A 17,475-nucleotide genomic window follows, 5' to 3' on the forward strand; every position below is an offset into this window, starting at 1 on the left:
CATCCGGTTGTGCTTTTCAAAATAGAAGTCATATTGAGTATTTTAACCTATAAGACGTTTGTGTGTGCGTTTAGTTTTGTACCAAACTTAAATATAAAATTATTTCAGGCGTGTCTTCATGTGGATGCGTTTTGTGTCATTCCGTGCGCGTTTATTATCCATTATTTGCAAACTTAGCTTTTATTTGAGGGCAAGAACATCCAACTTCCGGTCACAGCTTGGCGAACTTTCGGGGGTCTTGACGCAGCTGGTTCACTTCTGGCTTCGTGGCTCATTGAATCGATGAGGCATCCTATATTTGTCGATAACGCTAAACTGCACAAGGGTGAAAATGTCGTACTTAATAGCCACACTTGCGGCTGTTTTGCTGCTCACTTCAGAGGCTTCCGGGAAAACTGTTACGGGACTTTTTAAGAGCGAAGCGGCGAGACAGCAGAAGGGCCAGTTCATCACTAAATTCATGTACCAAGGTAACGTTGACGATGCTGATGTGCTGGCTGCTGGCGTGTCATTCCAGCTCTGACAGCGGACTTAGCTTCTTTTCACTATCAGTGATTAACGTGCCGTAATAACGAGCTGACGGCTCAGTTTAGTGCCCGTGTTTGCTTTCCTTTCTTTTTATTTGCTAACGGCTCTCACTGAGCCGCTCAACAATGGGTGTAACTAACGTGTCATGCGAGTGTCTGATAACGTGTGCACTGATTATTAGCAGCTCTGACAGCATTCAGCTGGCGCTTTATCTTTACCTTTGCCGCTTAATGTCAAATTACTGTTTGTCTTAAGCCTCTGTATTTTATTTTATAGCATTTTTATTCGGGCTGACCTCCAACAAGCAAGGAAACTTGCTTCAGGCCACTTTTAGGTATTTTTTACAGGTCTTAAAGGAATCCAACTTCTTCCAGCTGATTGCACCCTGAGTGTGGACAGAGGCTGGCTACACATGTCACACGTCATAGTGGGGGTGTTTTCTGCCAGACTTGGTGCTTTAAAAAGGTCTGAAGCTACCAGATGTCAGCTAATCTCACTAGTTTTAGGAGATGAACCCTGTGTGAAGCACAAGGGCCTATGGGTAGAAACCATGCTGGCAAACTAGGGACCCACCATTGGGCCCCAGAGGTCCAAAGGCCACTGAAGCTACAATCTCTTTGTTCTCCAGCTTATATATTTGAAAATGAATGTTTTATATATTAAAGTCTAATCAGTTGACTACATTATTGAATTACTAGTTAGGCGTTTGTTCTGTAAAATTTCACAAACATGCTATGTGAGTGTTAAATGTTACATCTGAGAAGCTGCTGCAACCATGGTGCCTTGTCTTCGTTTAGCTGGCAGCGGTCTGCTGGTGTGCCGGGTGGACAGCTCAACGCTGGCTAAAGAGAGAGAGTCCAGACTGCTGCTGTATCAGGATATGGACTCGGAGCTGGACAACCTCAGCTGCTCTGAGAGGCTCGCCAAAGCCGACGTGACCAGTAAGAAACCAGCAATCGCTGATACAATCCTGGATTCTGCTGCCATGCCGCCATATTGATTTATGTCTCCACTTTCCTTCCTCCACACTGTCACCCCATCTCTCTTCCCCCACCCCTTACCCACCCACAGTTACACTCAGTCAAGAAGAGCACAACCAGACAATCCCTCGGCAGTCTTCGCCCACAGCCTGGCAGATCCTGTATGCTGACAGATATACATGTCAGGTAACACAATTATATATAATATTAATGTAATAATGCAACTTGGGCTTCAGTCAGGCAAACCTGCCTCCAGCTGCGACGCTGTTGTCAAACATATGAACATATAAATACATAAATACAGTCAAGTCCTACTCCTGCAGAAACTGATGTAGGGTCGCAGATGTTTTGGTTTGCATCACACCTACAGGTCAGTGCATGCACAGTCATGTACGCATATATATAGTCAAATACACACACACAGTCATAAATCTGTCACAGTAGACAGAAAAAAACATTTATTGTCAGCGAGCTCGTTCTAACACAAAGCACATAACCACAACACTGACAGTGTGACACAGTTAAATACAATATTGTACAATAACCACAACACTGTTTTAAATATTGTATTAAGTACAATATTTAAAACTGGTTCTGGAAAAGTAGGTTGAAATATTGGTAGTAATGCTGTTATACTAGATAGCAATGCCTTCAACAGTACTGCATGATCGAGTAATAATGATAGTCATAACTAGATGGATTCTGTCTATCCCTAAGATTTCCGTTCTCTCCTTAGGAAAACGTATTGATTGCCGGCCACGCTGATCTTGATTTCACTGTCCTGCTGTTTAATGCCGACTCAGCTGGAAACCCTCTGGAGCATTTCAGTGCAGAGGAGGCAGGTCAGACACCCCGAATACGCCCTCCGCTGTCAGATTACAGCAGATAATGTCAGTGCATCACTAAGCTAAAGCTTAGTTTCATGCTTGTTAGCTTCCTCTGCAGTGAGAGTATGACTGTCGGCATAAAGTCCCAAATCCTGCTGTCATCTAGTAAAACTAATAAAAAGTTGTAATGGCTCTTCAGGTGCTATGTCAGACCTCTACACTAAATACATCATTAATGCATTAGGGCAGGACTTTATGTTTGATCCTGATGGATTGCTGATGTGACTTTTTCCCCTCTCGCTCTCTTAGGGCTCCACAGTTTTTACTTCCTCCTGCTGCTGGCCTACTTCATCGCCTGCTGCATCTACATCCAGCCTCTGTACCAGGCTCTGAGGAAAGGAGGACCCATGCACACCGTCCTCAAAGTACTGACCACAGCGCTGGCTTTACAGGGCTGCTCTGCGCTCTGCAACTACATCCACTTGGCCAGGTAGATTCAGCAGAGCCAGAGAAAGGCAGTGTTTCTAAAGCTCACACTGATGGACCACTGTTAGATATCAGTAACATTTTATGACTTAAAATGTATTTAAAGTCTTTTGGAACATTTGTATTTATTTAGTACAGAGTTGTTAATAAAAACTATGTGAATTAAGACAACAGTGTTTCTGTTTGTGCCTGCTGTTGTTTGCAGGTATTCCAGAGATGGAATTGGTCTTCCACTGATGGGCAGCCTGGCTGAGTGTATGTTACCATATCATAGAGCCAACAATATGTCATTACATTTATACTCCAACATTATAAAGAGTCAATAAGAGAAAAAAGGAACCTCTCTGATCATTTTAACCTCTCTTTTGGCTCCAATGCAGTCTGGGATATGGTGTCCCAGGTGTCCATGCTGTACATGTTACTGAGTCTGTGTATGGGCTGGACTCTGAGCCGAGGCAGGAAGCCTCAGTCCAGACCTCTGCAGTGGGAACAGTCTCCGGCCTCCACGGCTGTAGCTGTTGGTGGAGTTATTACACAGGTATGCAGAACTTAAGACGATTTCAAGTGTTACCGATCAGGTAAACATAATGTTTTCAGAATGAGGTGGGAGTTCATTTGGGGTATTTGCAATAAGATGACTATTAAGAACCAGACTGTATTTTCAGGCGGCGTTGCTGCTGTGGGAGCAGTATTCAGAGTCGGAGAGTGAACACCACAGCTATCACGCCCAGCAGAGTGTGGCCGGTCTCCTCCTCATGGCTCTGAGAGTGGGCCTGGCCCTCCTGCTGGCCTCCATCCTCTACCAGATCATCTCCACCGAGAGGAGCACCCTAAAGAGAGACTTTTATCTCAGCTTTGCAAAGGTAAAAGACATTTCACACTAAAACTGACATAACAGACGCCTGCAGGTTCTCGGGTGGTCATGTGGTCTTGTTCTGTGCAGGGATGCTTCCTGTGGTTCCTCTGTCATCCCATCCTCGTCCTCATGTCTGTGATCTTCAACGAACATCAGAAGGAAAAGGTTTGAACTCCCACACAAAGGCAACAACAGTTTTTGCTATTGAGGATATTTTTTTCATGTTCATTGAGTTTAAATGTTCAGTTCTTACCTTTTGTCCTCCATTGGCCACAAAGTTTACACGCTGCCTCCCACCTGTCTTCCTCCTCTGCAGGTGGTGACCATCGGGGTGATCCTCTGCCAGTCCATCTCCATGGTCATCCTCTACCAGCTCTTCCTGTCTCGCTCTCTTTACTGGGAGGTGTCCTCTCTTTCCTCAGTCTCCCTACCCCTCACCATGTCCAGAACGAACCACAGGGCGCGCTACTGAGCATGTACACAATCACAATTTTCCTAATAATGAATATCACGAGCTAAGGGTGGATGTGCCATGATGCTGTGAGGCTTCTCCTCAAAAAATATGTGCTCAAATGCTGCAGGGACTGATTTTCTTTGCAGTTAACTGTTTCCTGGGAGAACTTCTGTAGTTACTAGGAAGCAAGTTACCAAGAAATCATTGAAAGAGGGTGAACAGAGGATGATTTATGTACAACAACAGCCTACCTCTAGTTTTAAGTGATTTTTGACTGGAGCCAGCATGAGCACTGCTGAACAGGAGCAGGGGAGAACCGTCTGTCAGGCGGTTTCTTTGGTTCTCTATGACGCCAGCCAAAATACCACTGAAACAAAAGAAAAACGAGGACGGATGAAGACAGCCGGCCAGGACTGAGATTAAGGATGCATCACCTAGAGAGACGCAGATGTCAGGAAAGAAAAAGGAAGCGAAGATTTACTCCTCACAGGGCTGAACGTGGAGATGGCTGCCCGGGCCTCACGGACGCGGGCCAAGATTAAAATACTCGAGAGCATTTTACTTCTGTTCTTGGATTTGATTATAACACAAACAAAAGCATCATCGATTTACTATCAAGGAAAAAACAAAGACACTAATATTTAGGTCTGGATTCAAGAAGCCTTTGTCTCATTGAGCTTTCCCTGCTCATTAAAGCTGCAACGACTTGGATCAAAGCCACGAAGGATGGAAAAGTCTCAGTTTGTGTCTGAGGCTGGCGCTTTATATCAGATTAAGGATAACCCCATGAACTAAGCAAAACCGAGGATATGCTACTCTCTGACTGACCTACGACCTCTAGTTTCTATACTTAGAAACTAAGGCCTGGTTGGCTGAGCAGCCACGAAGGCTCATTGGTGTGTTTCTGGTGCAGCTCTGTGGCACGGAGGTATTTCGAGCCACTGTTGATTTTGGTTTTCTCATGCTAGCCGTTACATGTGTTAGGATCGATCGAGATGGGCAGACAGACGGATGGACCAGCGGAAGTTTGAACAGATGGATGCAGCATGTGTTCTGTAAAGCAATGGATTGTTACTCTGTAAACTGAGAAGGACGCGTGTACTTTGATTGTGCAAAGCCAAAGTGAAGAAGACGAGCCAAAACATCAGCATTTACACACAAGCATACAGCTGCACCTTAACTTGGGTGCTGACATGACTTCATGAGCTGAGAGCATGTGAGACTCTAAATTGTGTAGCTTAAGATGCGTTGCATGGCTAACCCATTATTAAAAAAATCTTAAGTATAAAAAAGATCAGGAGGAACTTAAGTCTACTTGGTGGCTTCAAATGAATTTCACTGTGTAAATACATTCGAACCCCACACGTCCATTCCTGTGTCATCAAGTTATTACTGTACATGAGGCTCATTAAATGAGATATTAGTGTTATATAAGAGCCAGGCAGAACTGAACTGTACTGTCATGTAGGACAAGTCCCACTTAGCAAACTGACAGCTAATATATTTATTAATCAGCTATTTATTTCAAGATCAGCACGTTATAAAGAAGCTTTGGTTGCAGTTTCATGTTTGGTATGTTTTTGCAGATTCTTTTTATTTGTCTCCTAAATCATAAATTGATTCTTTTTCATTCATTGAAAACAAATAATGTATAGTGTAGCATTAAGGTGCAGTACGTTTACCTGGATACAGTCAATCCAGGTCCTTCTTCTGAGATAGAAAAGCTGGGGTGAAAATATAATTGGCAGCTTTTTAAGTAGCACAGTTGAGCCAACTTCATCTAAAACAAACACAGACACACCTCCCATTATAATTTTAAATATGTGCTATAATCCTTATTGAAAACCAGTATATACTCCTCCTCATTTATGAAGTTCTACTTGACTATGAGCCTGCGTGGGTTATTTTTTAATCTCAAAATGTGCAACCTTGTTTAAATCAGCTTACAGATTGGTTTCTACTGAAAAAGTGCACGTTTTTCTTATATCCATGCATAATTTACTGTCTGCACACAGGATGTGAGCCAGTGCATCCTGTATGCATCATTTTGTCCTTCAATGACAATCTTATTTATGAGGCCACCAGTTATACTGTATACTTTAAATGCTCATCCTTCAGTTAGAGGCAAAGTGCATTTTGTTTTGTAGTGTTTACATTTCACACTTCAGTTTTCTTATATTAATTTTTTTTTACAACCTGTGGAAATATTACACCTGTGATCATGACAACTGTAATAAAATAGATCTGAAACTAATAAGTGCTTAATGTTGTCCTTCATGCTACAGCTTCAAGAAACGTGACTGTTACATAAAGCACAGCAGCCACTGAGCCACTGACTGTGCTTGAGGTTTGAATCATAAGGTACACTCTAACCTTATCCTATATTGACACTGGTTAATCTAAGTAACCCAGTTCTAGCTTTTTTCACAGCAAGCATGCATCTGCTTGTTAATAGAAAATATGTCTACCAAAAAGGACTCTTGCTATCCATTAGGCCGTAGCCTAGTTGCCACCTGTCTTTCTATGCTTGGTCATCGACATACGTGTATCTGTCACACTGCTAAAACCTTCACATGTTGCATATTTTGTAAAAAAAAAAAAACCCAAACCCCCCCCATCTTAAATCAATCAAGCAATGAGCTAAAGCTGTATGGTTTGCAGCCAGCACTTATTTCTTTATATTTTGTTTCCAAGCAGACAGATCATTTTTAAAGTAGTCTTTAGCACTAGTTCTGCTGGCTCCCCACCAAGTTTTCATTTGGACATTGGCTGCTTTTTCACTCACTTTTAGTCTAGTCTTTGAACCTGACTACTTTCACAGGAATATTTCTTCTTCTTTAAGGGATGAACCAGTGTAGTGTCTAATTAAATTGTATCTTTAACCACTGGAAATCATTTGATTAGCAACAGCTTCATTATTCAGCATGAAAATGAAGTCATAGATATCATATCAGTCAAGGATTGGCCTCCCCAGAGAAGCAGTGTGGGATCATGTTGTCAGAGAACAGAACAAAAGGCAGCCAACATCCAAGGAAGAGCTTTGAATGTCCTTCAAGAATCCTGGAGAACTATTCCTGAAGACTACTTAAAGAAATGACAAGGAAGTTCAGACTGTGCTGAAGAATTAAGGTGATCATACTAAATATTGACTTGCAAGCTTATTAGAATAGTACAAATAGAAGTGCCATCCAATAATAAACACACATAATATAAAAAAGAAAAAAAAAACAATTACCTTACAAATACATTAGTAATGTTGCATTCAACTTTAGTGGGAAAGGGGGAAAAAGACAGATAAAGACAGATTAAAAGAAAGAATTATACTAAGTAATTATCACCCATTTATGTCGCAGAAATATAACTAATTTGCATATGAACAATAAATTTTGCTTAAACTAATGAGTTATGAAAGCTAACAATTTAAAACTAAAAGTATTTACCTGTTACATTTGTAATGTGTAACTGAATATGAAATGAACAAAACTCAGTTATTAATATATATTGAATTCATGCTCCTACACTGTATATTTATAAGGGAAGAACACTTCAGCTAGCTAGCACTTCAGCTTCAGCGTGCACTTTGATGGACAACATAAATTAAATTTCGTCACGAACAGGATTCGAACCTGTGCGGGGAAACCCCATTGGATTTCGAGTCCAACGCCTTAACCTCTCGGCCACCGTGACTACGCATGTCCAAGACGCCGGCATACTGGTATACAACCCGAGACACAAAGCCGACGTATGACAAACTTCTAATTTATCTGTACTCTCGGACACGCACTCTTTATCAAAACGTCATTATGACATTATGAAGAGTTCGTCCTATAGAACACAGCAACAAAGACTATGAATGGCCCGTAACCTCGCACACACAAGACAGTTTCTTAACTGGCAAAATTATCCATTAGCAAGCACCAGTTATTAAAAGCCTTTGAGGTTCCTTATTGACCTATTAGACCGGATATATTACATATTTTCTATTGTTTTTGAGCAAATGTTGTTACCGACTTCTCTTCTGTGAGCACACAGAAGTGGAAGATGTAATGTATATCTAGTTTACTTGACTACTAGAACCTTCAAGCAGGTACGAGTCAGTCACACTTCCAGTACATCGGCACTGCCATTAGTAATGATGCATTCAACTTCAGTGGGAAATGAGGAAAAACGGAGATAAAAAAAAAACCATTTAATAATTTAATCCCTTTAATGTTTAAGGTCGTTTTATACCATTAGATTGATGTAAATTAATGTTTCCACATTATTTGATCTATTCCAACTCGTCTTACGAGTTGGTTTGATTTGATTTACTCCATGAACTTTGAATGTAGCATAAGTGCCAGCTAGCAGATACCGCATTTCTATTGGCCAGTTACTGTAAGCTCCGCCTTCTTCTCGCGACCATTAATAGCGCTCTGGCTGCTGACTGAGAACGACTGCACCATCACAGGAGCGAAAAATGATTAACTGGAAGGTAACCATCAGTAAATATATCATTTTAAATGGACCAAATGCATGCTTGGCTATGAGAGTATAACTCTTGTGCTCGTTTAGGTTTTCTTTTGTTCCTTTTTTGCCGCAGCTGTCACTAGCTTAAAGCTAACGTTACCATAGACTCTCGCGTTATTTGTTACAACCGCGTCCAAAACTTTTACTATCGTCATATATCAAATAGCATATATATATCTGTCTCTCTCCGCGTGTATATTTCTGTATATTTTAAACCGCAAGTGGCATCTCCAGTTTCAAAACTTGTTATTTTTAACCACAGAAATAAGCTGATAATAGCGTAAAAAGAGGTGACTAGTAGAAACATTATTAAAACCGCTGTCACTTGTTAGATAATATCTATGCCGAATTCAAGAGTGATCTGTGGCAATTAGAAATTTTCTTATAGAATGCTTAATTTAAATTATTATGTAAAGAAACTTTTTAAAATGCAAAGATTTTGAATGCGGTTTCGGTAATGACAAGTGTGTGTGACCCGGTGCAGCTACAAGCTCATAAAGCACATGGTGCGCAGCTGTTTGTCCTTTTTCACACACCCCTCCCTCTCTGTGTGTGACCAAATTAACTGCCACCTCCCGCATAAACAGCTGAGGTAGATAAGAAGAGAGGAGGGGGAAAATCTCCTATGGGGTCCCAGACTGTTCCAGACATTTCTTTTGCAGCACATCTCTTAAATCTAACATAAAAACCAGAAATACTATAAAGAAACTCTCTAACAAACAGTATTTCTGTGTATATATTTATATACATATGTTAAATGTAATAATAATATTAATAATGAAGGATGCAAGTTTATACTGTAACATATAAGTAGGTTTAGCACAAAAACATATATATTAAAGTGTGTGACGTTTGCCACTGATAAATGGACTTTTATGTGATAACTCCGTTGCTTACGGCCATACCACCCTGAACACGCCCGATCTCGTCTGATCTCGGAAGCTAAGCAGGGTCGGGCCTGGTCAGTACTTGGATGGGAGACCGCCTGGGAATACCAGGTGCTGTAAGTTTTTGCACTTTCTACACACAAACTGCAGAGGGCGCTGCTACTCCTGTTTGTGCTTACAGGCATGAAAAGTTACATTTCTGGGTAATAAATGTTTTTTTTTCATCTAGTCTTCCAGAATATTCAAAGTAATGACAAGACAAATGTAGAACAAGGAAAGAATAGGCCACGTCTCACTCTCAAACAAAATTGCTGTTTTCTGAATAATTTCACACACTCATTTACAGGAAATGAGTTTTCCTTCAAAACAAACATCAAAGCACAAAAGTGTAAGCATCTCTCATCCCTTTTTTTCAGTGGAAGAAAACAATCTAAGCAGCTATTTGTAGCACTGCATGCATAGACTGTTCCAGACATTTCTTTTGCAGCAAATCTCTTAAATCTAACAGAAAAACCAGAAATACTATAAAGAAACTCTCTAACAAACATTATTTCTGCATATATATTTATATACATATTTATGTTAAATATGTACCCTTATCTATGCTCAGGCTTTGGACAACGTCCCCTTGCTTTTCTACATCTTGGCCCTGAAGACGCTGCTGCTGTGTCTGGGGTTTGCTGGGGTGAAGATCTACCAGAGTAAGAAAGCAGAGGCGGCCCTGAAGAAGCAGCAGGCTGAGAAGAGGAGGCTGGCCCAGCAGACGCAAGAGCTCATCGACAACCTGAAGGAAGACTGACGAGTGGAGGGAGAGAATCAGAAGCTGCTGTACTCGGGGAAGAGATGGTAATTACATGATAAGCAAAGAAACGCATGGCAGCAGCACTGGTTGTTCTAAATGTCTTTCTTTTAGTTGCAGTTTGGTTTATTATTAGTTATATATGGAGTCAGCACATAGTGTAGTATTGTTATTAGAGATGGCACGATACCACTTTTTTATGTCTGATACCGATATCATAAATTTGGATATTTGCCAATACCGATATGAATCCGATATAGTGTGTTTTTTTGTTTTTTGTTTTTTTTAAATAAATAAATAAAAATGTTTTGTTAATATCTTGCTGCATTTTGTATAAGTTCATACTAAATTTTTAATCTAATAAACTTGAACCTACACAATCCTTCCTATTTTAGTATTTTAAAGAGTACTTAGCAGAAATATTAAGCAACCAACTAATAGGGTTGCCAACTCCCAGCAAAAAAAATAGGGAACCACACCCCACCATCCGCCTCGCGATGCTTAATCGACGTAATCAACTTCAATTTAACGCATGTGTAAAAAAAAAAAAAAAAAACAAACAAACAAACAAAAAAACCCACAGAATTCAACTATTTTTCCACAGTAATTAAATAGATTCAACATCTTTTTTCAGCAGAATTGCAGACTGCACAGATGGTTCCTAAGGGAAAAAGTAAAGTACTATAGCTTACTAGGGTATATTAGACTTAATAGTTACTATATACAGTAATGGACTTCTATACATTTTACATCAGATTAAAACTTTGGGTGTAAGATTCAGATAATTATTTATTAAAAGCTAGACATTTTAAATGAGAATAAGAAACAAAAGTATGTCTTTGTGCCCCCCTTTCCCCTGTTAATGCCCTACCTGCCCCCCTGGCTAAACTTTGCTAGATCCGCCCCTGCACAGTTACCAGCCGTCAGCTACGTAGAAAAGGATCCTGGTGTAGAAAGTAATATTAAATAAATTCTAACAACAGCTTATCAAGCTTTAATGTCGTGCTGTTGTTCAGCCGCTGGTTTCCTCTTTCTGGTGCAAAGTGGGCCAAAAACAAACAAGAGAGAAGGGAGTCGCGACAGAAAAGCCGATCAGCTGATTATCGATCAGTTTCATGATTGAAGTAGCAACAGGAGAGGGAGAGAGAGAGGCAGTCGCTCCATATATTGGTTGTTAAGCTTAACGTGGGAATGCTTTACAAACATTCAGAGATGTACTTACACACTTGCTTTACTTCTCTCTGGGATAACTTTCTCAGAGATGAAATGCCGGTTTGGTAGCAAGGCTCCAACTCCTCAACCAGACCGCCGACAGGTCTCGCACACCCCAGCCACCCTAGCCACCCTATCACGTGACGCATACTCCTCCGACGTGCAAAGGTTATGAGCTGAGTTACGCCATGTCGCAAGTTTTGTGAGGTGCTTTTGTGATATTTAATGGATCGTATTACATTTTTTATTTCTCTCCGATATCCGATCCAGTAATTTAGGTCAGTATCGGACCGATACGTAATATCAGATCGGTTCATCTCTAATTGTTATACACTAATACAAGTAACCACCAGTTGCACTGATGTGATTAGACTCTTGTGAGTCATCAATCTCACAAATTTCCTTCTCTCTCCTCCAGGGAAACATCTTACCGACCAGAACTACAAGCCACTTTCTCCAGATATGACGAAGATGTGTGATTTTCAGCAACAGGGACACTTTCCTGAGTTTCAGGAAATGATTTGTGGTTAAAGTAGCAGGACTGTCGATCACATTTTTATATTTCAAGGTGCCGTTTTTTTAATAAGAAAATATGACAGCCAAAAACAACAACAAAACCCCCCAAAAAACTCCAAAACATGCAAACTTCTGTATCAATACTAAGATGAGAGGACAGGGATGAGGTAAAGCTTGCTCATTGGTCCAGTATTGGATGTATTCCACATACATAATCTGCTGAGGTGGTCATTCAGGCTCCATGCAGATGAACTCAACACTTCATTTGCTTTGTACCCTGTGTAAGTCTGTCAGATCTGTGTATTTATGTGAATATGACGCAGTGTTTTTTCCTGTAAAATTCTCTGTAAACTATAAACCAAAACTGTGTTTCTGTTTTTTATAATTATATTAAATTCAACATGCCACATCTTGTTTTTTTTATTTCCTCTAACTTACTTCATGTCTAAATGTTATACTCTGCAATAGTAATGTGATTTGTCTGTTTAATCAGTTATTGACAGTGAGGTGCTGTTTTAGGTTTTATAGTAGTTACTGTCAAAAGGAAATATTCCTTGATTAGCATCTAGGAAATGATCATTGAGGCGCTTTTGTGCTTCAAGGAAAGCAGGAGGAAACTAGAGACTGCAGGAAGGAGTAGTGACAGTTTTAGCGCCCTCTGCAGTTTGTGTGTCGAAGCGCAAAAGCTTACAGCACCTGGTATTCCCAGGCGGTCTCCCATCCAAGTACTGACCAGGCCCGACCCTGCTTAGCTTCCGAGATCAGACGAGATCGGGCGTGTTCAGGGTGGTATGGCCGTAAGCGAGGGAAGAGCTCAGAAACAGCCTTTTTATACATGCTGTAGCGACACACACGCGCACACACACACACACACACACACACATTTTCTCTTCTATATAGAAGTTAAAGACTCCAAACGACAAAAATGTTTGAATTACAAAACACACTGTTCTAAAATAAGCTAACATGTGTTATTATGAAGCTGTTACTGCGGGAAAAGCATTTTTGCAGCTCAATGTTGAAGCTGCAGTTAATAACGAATAGCTGCATGTTTTCGCTGTAATATATGAAATTTAGCACAATAATATATAATAAACTATGAGATATTTGCCATTTATAAAATGCCCTTTATATAGCAGCTCTCTCGCTTACGGCCATACCACCCTGAACACGCCCGATCTCGTCTGATCTCGGAAGCTAAGCAGGGTCGGGCCTGGTCAGTACTTGGATGGGAGACCGCCTGGGAATACCAGGTGCTGTAAGCTTTTGCACTTCGACACACAAACTGCAGAGGGCGCTGCTGCTCATGTTTATGCTTACAGGCATGAAAAGTCACATTTCTGGGTAATAAAATCTTTTTTCTATATTTTTAACATGGGAATATTATATTTCCATCTTGTCTTCCAGAGTAATCGGATTAATGATAAGACAAAAGTAGAACAAGGAAAGAATAGGCCATGTATCTCACGTTTAAACAAAATTGATGTTTTCTGAAAAAGGACTGTTGGCGTCAATATCAAAAAACTGTAAAAGATGCCAAAAGAAAACTCTTTTACACTTTTTTATTGAGAAGGTCTCTTCCACCAGGGCTCACATCTCTCCTTCTGCACATGACCCCTCAGTCCCTGCTTCCTGGGCTGCTGTCTTCGACAGATTGGACATGCTGTAGTCAAATCCCTGATTAAAAAAAAAACTGTTCTTGATCCTACAATTCTTGCATAATAAAGGTCTCCAAACTACCTTTTCTTTCCAAAATTCTTGAAAAGACAGTTCACAGCCAACTAATGACATTCCTGGAAAAACAAAATGCTTTAGAAGTTTTCTAGTCTGGTTTTAAACTCTTACATATCACTGAATCAGCCCTTTCAAAAGTTTTTAATGGCATATTTTAAGCTACTGATGCTGGGGACTGTCTTGTTCTTGTGCTTTTAGATTTGACAGCTGCATTTCATACAGTGGATCATGCCATTTTACTCTCTCGTTTGGAGCAGTGGGTGGGCACTAGGGGCACAGCACTGGAGTGGTTCAGGTCCTACTTGGCGGGGTGAACTTTTTATGTTAGTCTGTGTCCATGTGTCGTCCTCCGCTCCTCTCTTGTGTGGTGTCCCACAGGGCTCAGTTCTAGGCCCCCTCCTCTTTTCTTTGTATCTGCTCCCTCTCGGTTCTATACTGAGAAAGCACGGCATTGCGTTTCACTTCTATGCTGATGACTGTCAGATCTACATCCCTCTAAAAGAAAAAGGCGCATATTCCATACAGCCATTACTTCAGTGTCTTGATGACATTAAGGCTTGGATGTCTATTAACTTTTTAAAATTCAATGATAAAAAGACTGCGCTGATGGTTTTTGGTAGCCCCACTGAGACCCCCAATATGTATTTAGATAGCTTGGCCCAGTATAATAAGCCAGCTGTCACAAACCTGGGGGTCATAGTGAACTCTGATCTGAAGCTTGACAGTCAGATTAAGGCAGTGATAAACTCAAGCTTCTTTCAGCTCAGGCAGCTGCTACAATAAAGCCAATTCTTTCACGGCAGCACTTTGAGACAGTTATCCATGCCACTGTTAGCACTCGGCTGGATTACTGTAATGCACTTTATATAGGGGTCAGTGCTTCATATGTTACTCATCTACAGAGTTGTCTTCTAACTGGCACTCGAACGTTTGAGCACATTTCCCCTATGTTAGCTTCACTTCACTGGCTGCCAATTTCTTTGAGGATTCATTTTAAAATTCTTTTATTTGCTTTTAAAGCCCTCCATGGCCTAGCCCCATCTTTTCTCTTTTCTCATATAAGGCTGCTGCAGCCTTATATGCCTACCCGCTCTGTCAGCTCAGCTGATGCTGAAGGTACCCAGGACTGAGCATCAACTTAGAGGAGATCATGCTTTTGCTGCAGCATCTCCCAAACTGTGAAACAATCTGTCTTTAGAGATTAGACAGGCTTCTTCTCTGCCTGTTTTTAAGTCACTTCTGAAAACCCATCTCTTCACCCGGGCCTTTGACGCCTTGTGAGATGTTAGTTTCAGTTTATTTGTATTTTAGTTGATTGTATGGTGTTTTATCTTGTTTTTTTTTTTTATATAGGGCTGTTTTAATTTTTATGTGTTTTATTTTTTGCTGTTTTGTTTTATTCTATTGATTTTAACTTATTTACTGTACAGCACTTTGGTCGTGTGCTGGGTATTTTAAAGTGCTTTATGAATGAAGTTGGATTGGATGATCCTTCACACCACAGCCACTCAATATTCATATTCCACAGGACACATTAACATGTCTCTTCAGCACATCTCATCATCACAACTCTCACCAGCTTATCAAGTTATCAAGCACTCTCTCCTCCCTTGTCCTCTGCCTATAGGTTTATTTTGCTACCAAGAGTTTGGTTTGAACCCACGTGGACATTTGTCCATTCGATCTTAAGTCCAACGCCTTCACCACTCGGCCATCCTGGTTCAAAAGAGTTGAGCTGTGAGGCAAACGGTAAAATAATTAATCATAGCATCAAAATGCTTTTTACAAAGTTATATATGAATAAAAATAAATCCTAGTAACAGGGCAGTGTTGCTTTGACAGAGAGAACAAAGTGTGCAACAGCTTTTATTTAAAAACTAGGTTTGTGCAGTTTGGAGACTACAAGGTAAAAATATAAAAATAATGCATTACGGCATCAACAAAAGGCCTGTTCCTCACAGCCACACTGACCCAAACACGCCTGTCAAACATTAGTTAATAATTGCAGTTTTAAAATGACTTTTTTTCATAGTAATACAAATAAAATGATACATTTTTGTTTGTTTGTTTTTAACAGCTCAGTGTTGGATTAACAGAGAGCACACAGTCTGTTAAAATCGTTTTAAGTAAAAGATTTTTCCCATTTAAAAACTTGAACTAAAACATAACAAATAAAAAATACAAGAATATACTTTGATTGTAAATCTCCACATATCAGCAGATTTTCTTGTGTAACCTCTACTTTGTCCAGAAAGTAAAGTCAGGATTATTGGTGGTGTATTTTTGTCATCCTGAAGCATTCAGACACATGACGTCACGCTGAGCTGAACCTCTGATCTACATCAGAAACATGAGAGTGTTTACAGGGGGCTGCAGGGATGATTGTAGTTTTCATTTATTAACTCTGCACAAGCAAAGAATTACAAGCATGGTTATGAGGTTTTTCCTGAAGCTTTATCTCCACCGAGTGAGCAGCAGCGCCCTCTGCAGTTTGTGTGTTGAAGTGCAAAAGCTTAGAGCACCTGGTATTCCCAGGCGGTCTCCCATCCAAGTACTGACCAGGCCCGACCCTGCTTAGCTTCCGAGATCAGACGAGATCGGGCGTGTTCAGGGTGGTATGGCCGTAAGCGAAAACGTCCTGTAGGAACAGCCTTTTTTATACATGCTGTAACGACACACACTCCAAACGAAACAAATGTTTGAATTACAAAACACACTGTGTGCTCTCTGTCACTTTCACACTGTGCTGTAATCAACTAACATGTGTTATTATGAAGCTGTTACTGCGGGAAAAGCACTTTTGCAGCTCAGTGTTGAAGCTGCAGTTAATAACGAATAGCTGCATGTTTTCGCTGTAATATATGAAATTTAGCACAATAATATATAATAAACTATGAGACATTTGCCATTTATAAAATGCCCTTTATATAGCAGCTCTCTCGCTTACGGCCATACCACCCTGAACACGCCCGATCTCGTCTGATCTCGGAAGCTAAGCAGGGTCGGGCCTGGTCAGTACTTGGATGGGAGACCGCCTGGGAATACCAGGTGCTGTAAGCTTTTGCACTTTCTACACACAAACTGCAGAGGGCGCTGCTGCTCCTGTTTGTGCTTACAGGCATGAAAAGTTACATTTCTGGGTAATAAATGTTTTTTCTATATTTTTAACATGGGAATATTATATTTCCATCTTGTCTTCCAGAGTAATCGGATTAATGATAAGACAAAAGTAGAACAAGGAAAGAATAGGCCATGTATCTCACGTTTAAACAAAATTGATGTTTTTTGAAAAATCTCACACAGATAAACATTTACAGGAAATTACTTTTCCTTCAAAACAAACATCAAAGAGTCTGTGGTTTTCTTTATTAATTGTACTTGAGCAGAAGCTGTAAAGGAAAATTTCTATTATTCTAATTTAAAGTGTTTAAGTTCTTAAGCATATGCTTAGTTGTGTAATAGACTGTTCAGTGGAAGTTTCTAAACTAGATGAACTTATTTCAGCCTCATTAGTTGAAGAAGACAACTCCCTATTGCATGCATAATATACCACTGAAATTTAAATAACAGCTTTCAAAAACAAGTTTGAATTTATTTAGGATTTTCTCAAATGCACAAAGTGCCAAAAGCATACACACAGTCAAATCTTTTCATATGAGGTGCTGAAGGTTCTGCACCTCATAACTC

The 17,475-nt window shown here is 40.3% G+C and overlaps 2 protein-coding genes and 7 non-coding genes across 9 annotated transcripts; 5 read left to right on the forward strand and 4 right to left on the reverse strand.

Moving 5' to 3' along the window:
* The first annotated feature begins 220 nt into the window (after positions 1-220).
* Positions 221-6,376, forward strand: gpr180 (G protein-coupled receptor 180). Its single transcript, XM_031746088.2, has 10 exons — positions 221-470; positions 1,326-1,469; positions 1,600-1,694; positions 2,245-2,350; positions 2,645-2,825; positions 3,027-3,076; positions 3,202-3,359; positions 3,487-3,684; positions 3,765-3,842; positions 3,994-6,376. Exons 1-10 carry the CDS (start codon positions 332-334, stop codon positions 4,147-4,149), a joined length of 1,305 nt encoding a protein of 434 aa, XP_031601948.1. The 5' UTR covers positions 221-331; the 3' UTR covers positions 4,150-6,376.
* Positions 6,377-7,736: 1,360 nt separating this feature from the next.
* Positions 7,737-7,818, reverse strand: trnas-cga. The gene has a single exon. It is a non-coding gene; the product is annotated as a tRNA-Ser (tRNA).
* A 693-nt stretch (positions 7,819-8,511) lies between these two features.
* On the forward strand, positions 8,512-12,463 carry LOC116325177 (small integral membrane protein 11A-like). The gene is made up of 3 exons (XM_031745998.2): positions 8,512-8,605; positions 10,138-10,373; positions 11,957-12,463. Exons 1-2 carry the CDS (start codon positions 8,591-8,593, stop codon positions 10,324-10,326), a joined length of 204 nt encoding a protein of 67 aa, XP_031601858.1. The 5' UTR covers positions 8,512-8,590; the 3' UTR covers positions 10,327-10,373; positions 11,957-12,463.
* LOC116325254 lies at positions 9,532-9,650 on the forward strand. Its single transcript, XR_004199841.2, has one exon. It is a non-coding gene; the product is annotated as a 5S ribosomal RNA (ribosomal RNA).
* A 275-nt stretch (positions 12,464-12,738) lies between the features above and the next one.
* On the reverse strand, positions 12,739-12,857 carry LOC116325260. Its single transcript, XR_004199842.1, has one exon. It is a non-coding gene; the product is annotated as a 5S ribosomal RNA (ribosomal RNA).
* A 343-nt stretch (positions 12,858-13,200) lies between these two features.
* LOC116325267 lies at positions 13,201-13,319 on the forward strand. The gene has a single exon (XR_004199845.1). It is a non-coding gene; the product is annotated as a 5S ribosomal RNA (ribosomal RNA).
* A 2,107-nt stretch (positions 13,320-15,426) lies between these two features.
* On the reverse strand, positions 15,427-15,509 carry trnal-uaa. Its single transcript has one exon. It is a non-coding gene; the product is annotated as a tRNA-Leu (tRNA).
* Positions 15,510-16,298: 789 nt separating this feature from the next.
* LOC120436575 lies at positions 16,299-16,417 on the reverse strand. The gene has a single exon (XR_005610559.1). It is a non-coding gene; the product is annotated as a 5S ribosomal RNA (ribosomal RNA).
* A 312-nt stretch (positions 16,418-16,729) lies between these two features.
* Positions 16,730-16,848, forward strand: LOC120436533. The gene has a single exon (XR_005610526.1). It is a non-coding gene; the product is annotated as a 5S ribosomal RNA (ribosomal RNA).
* Positions 16,849-17,475: the final 627 nt, after the last annotated feature.

This window comes from Oreochromis aureus, linkage group 23, assembly GCF_013358895.1.
Source record: "Oreochromis aureus strain Israel breed Guangdong linkage group 23, ZZ_aureus, whole genome shotgun sequence".
Taxonomy (NCBI): domain Eukaryota; kingdom Metazoa; phylum Chordata; class Actinopteri; order Cichliformes; family Cichlidae; genus Oreochromis; species Oreochromis aureus.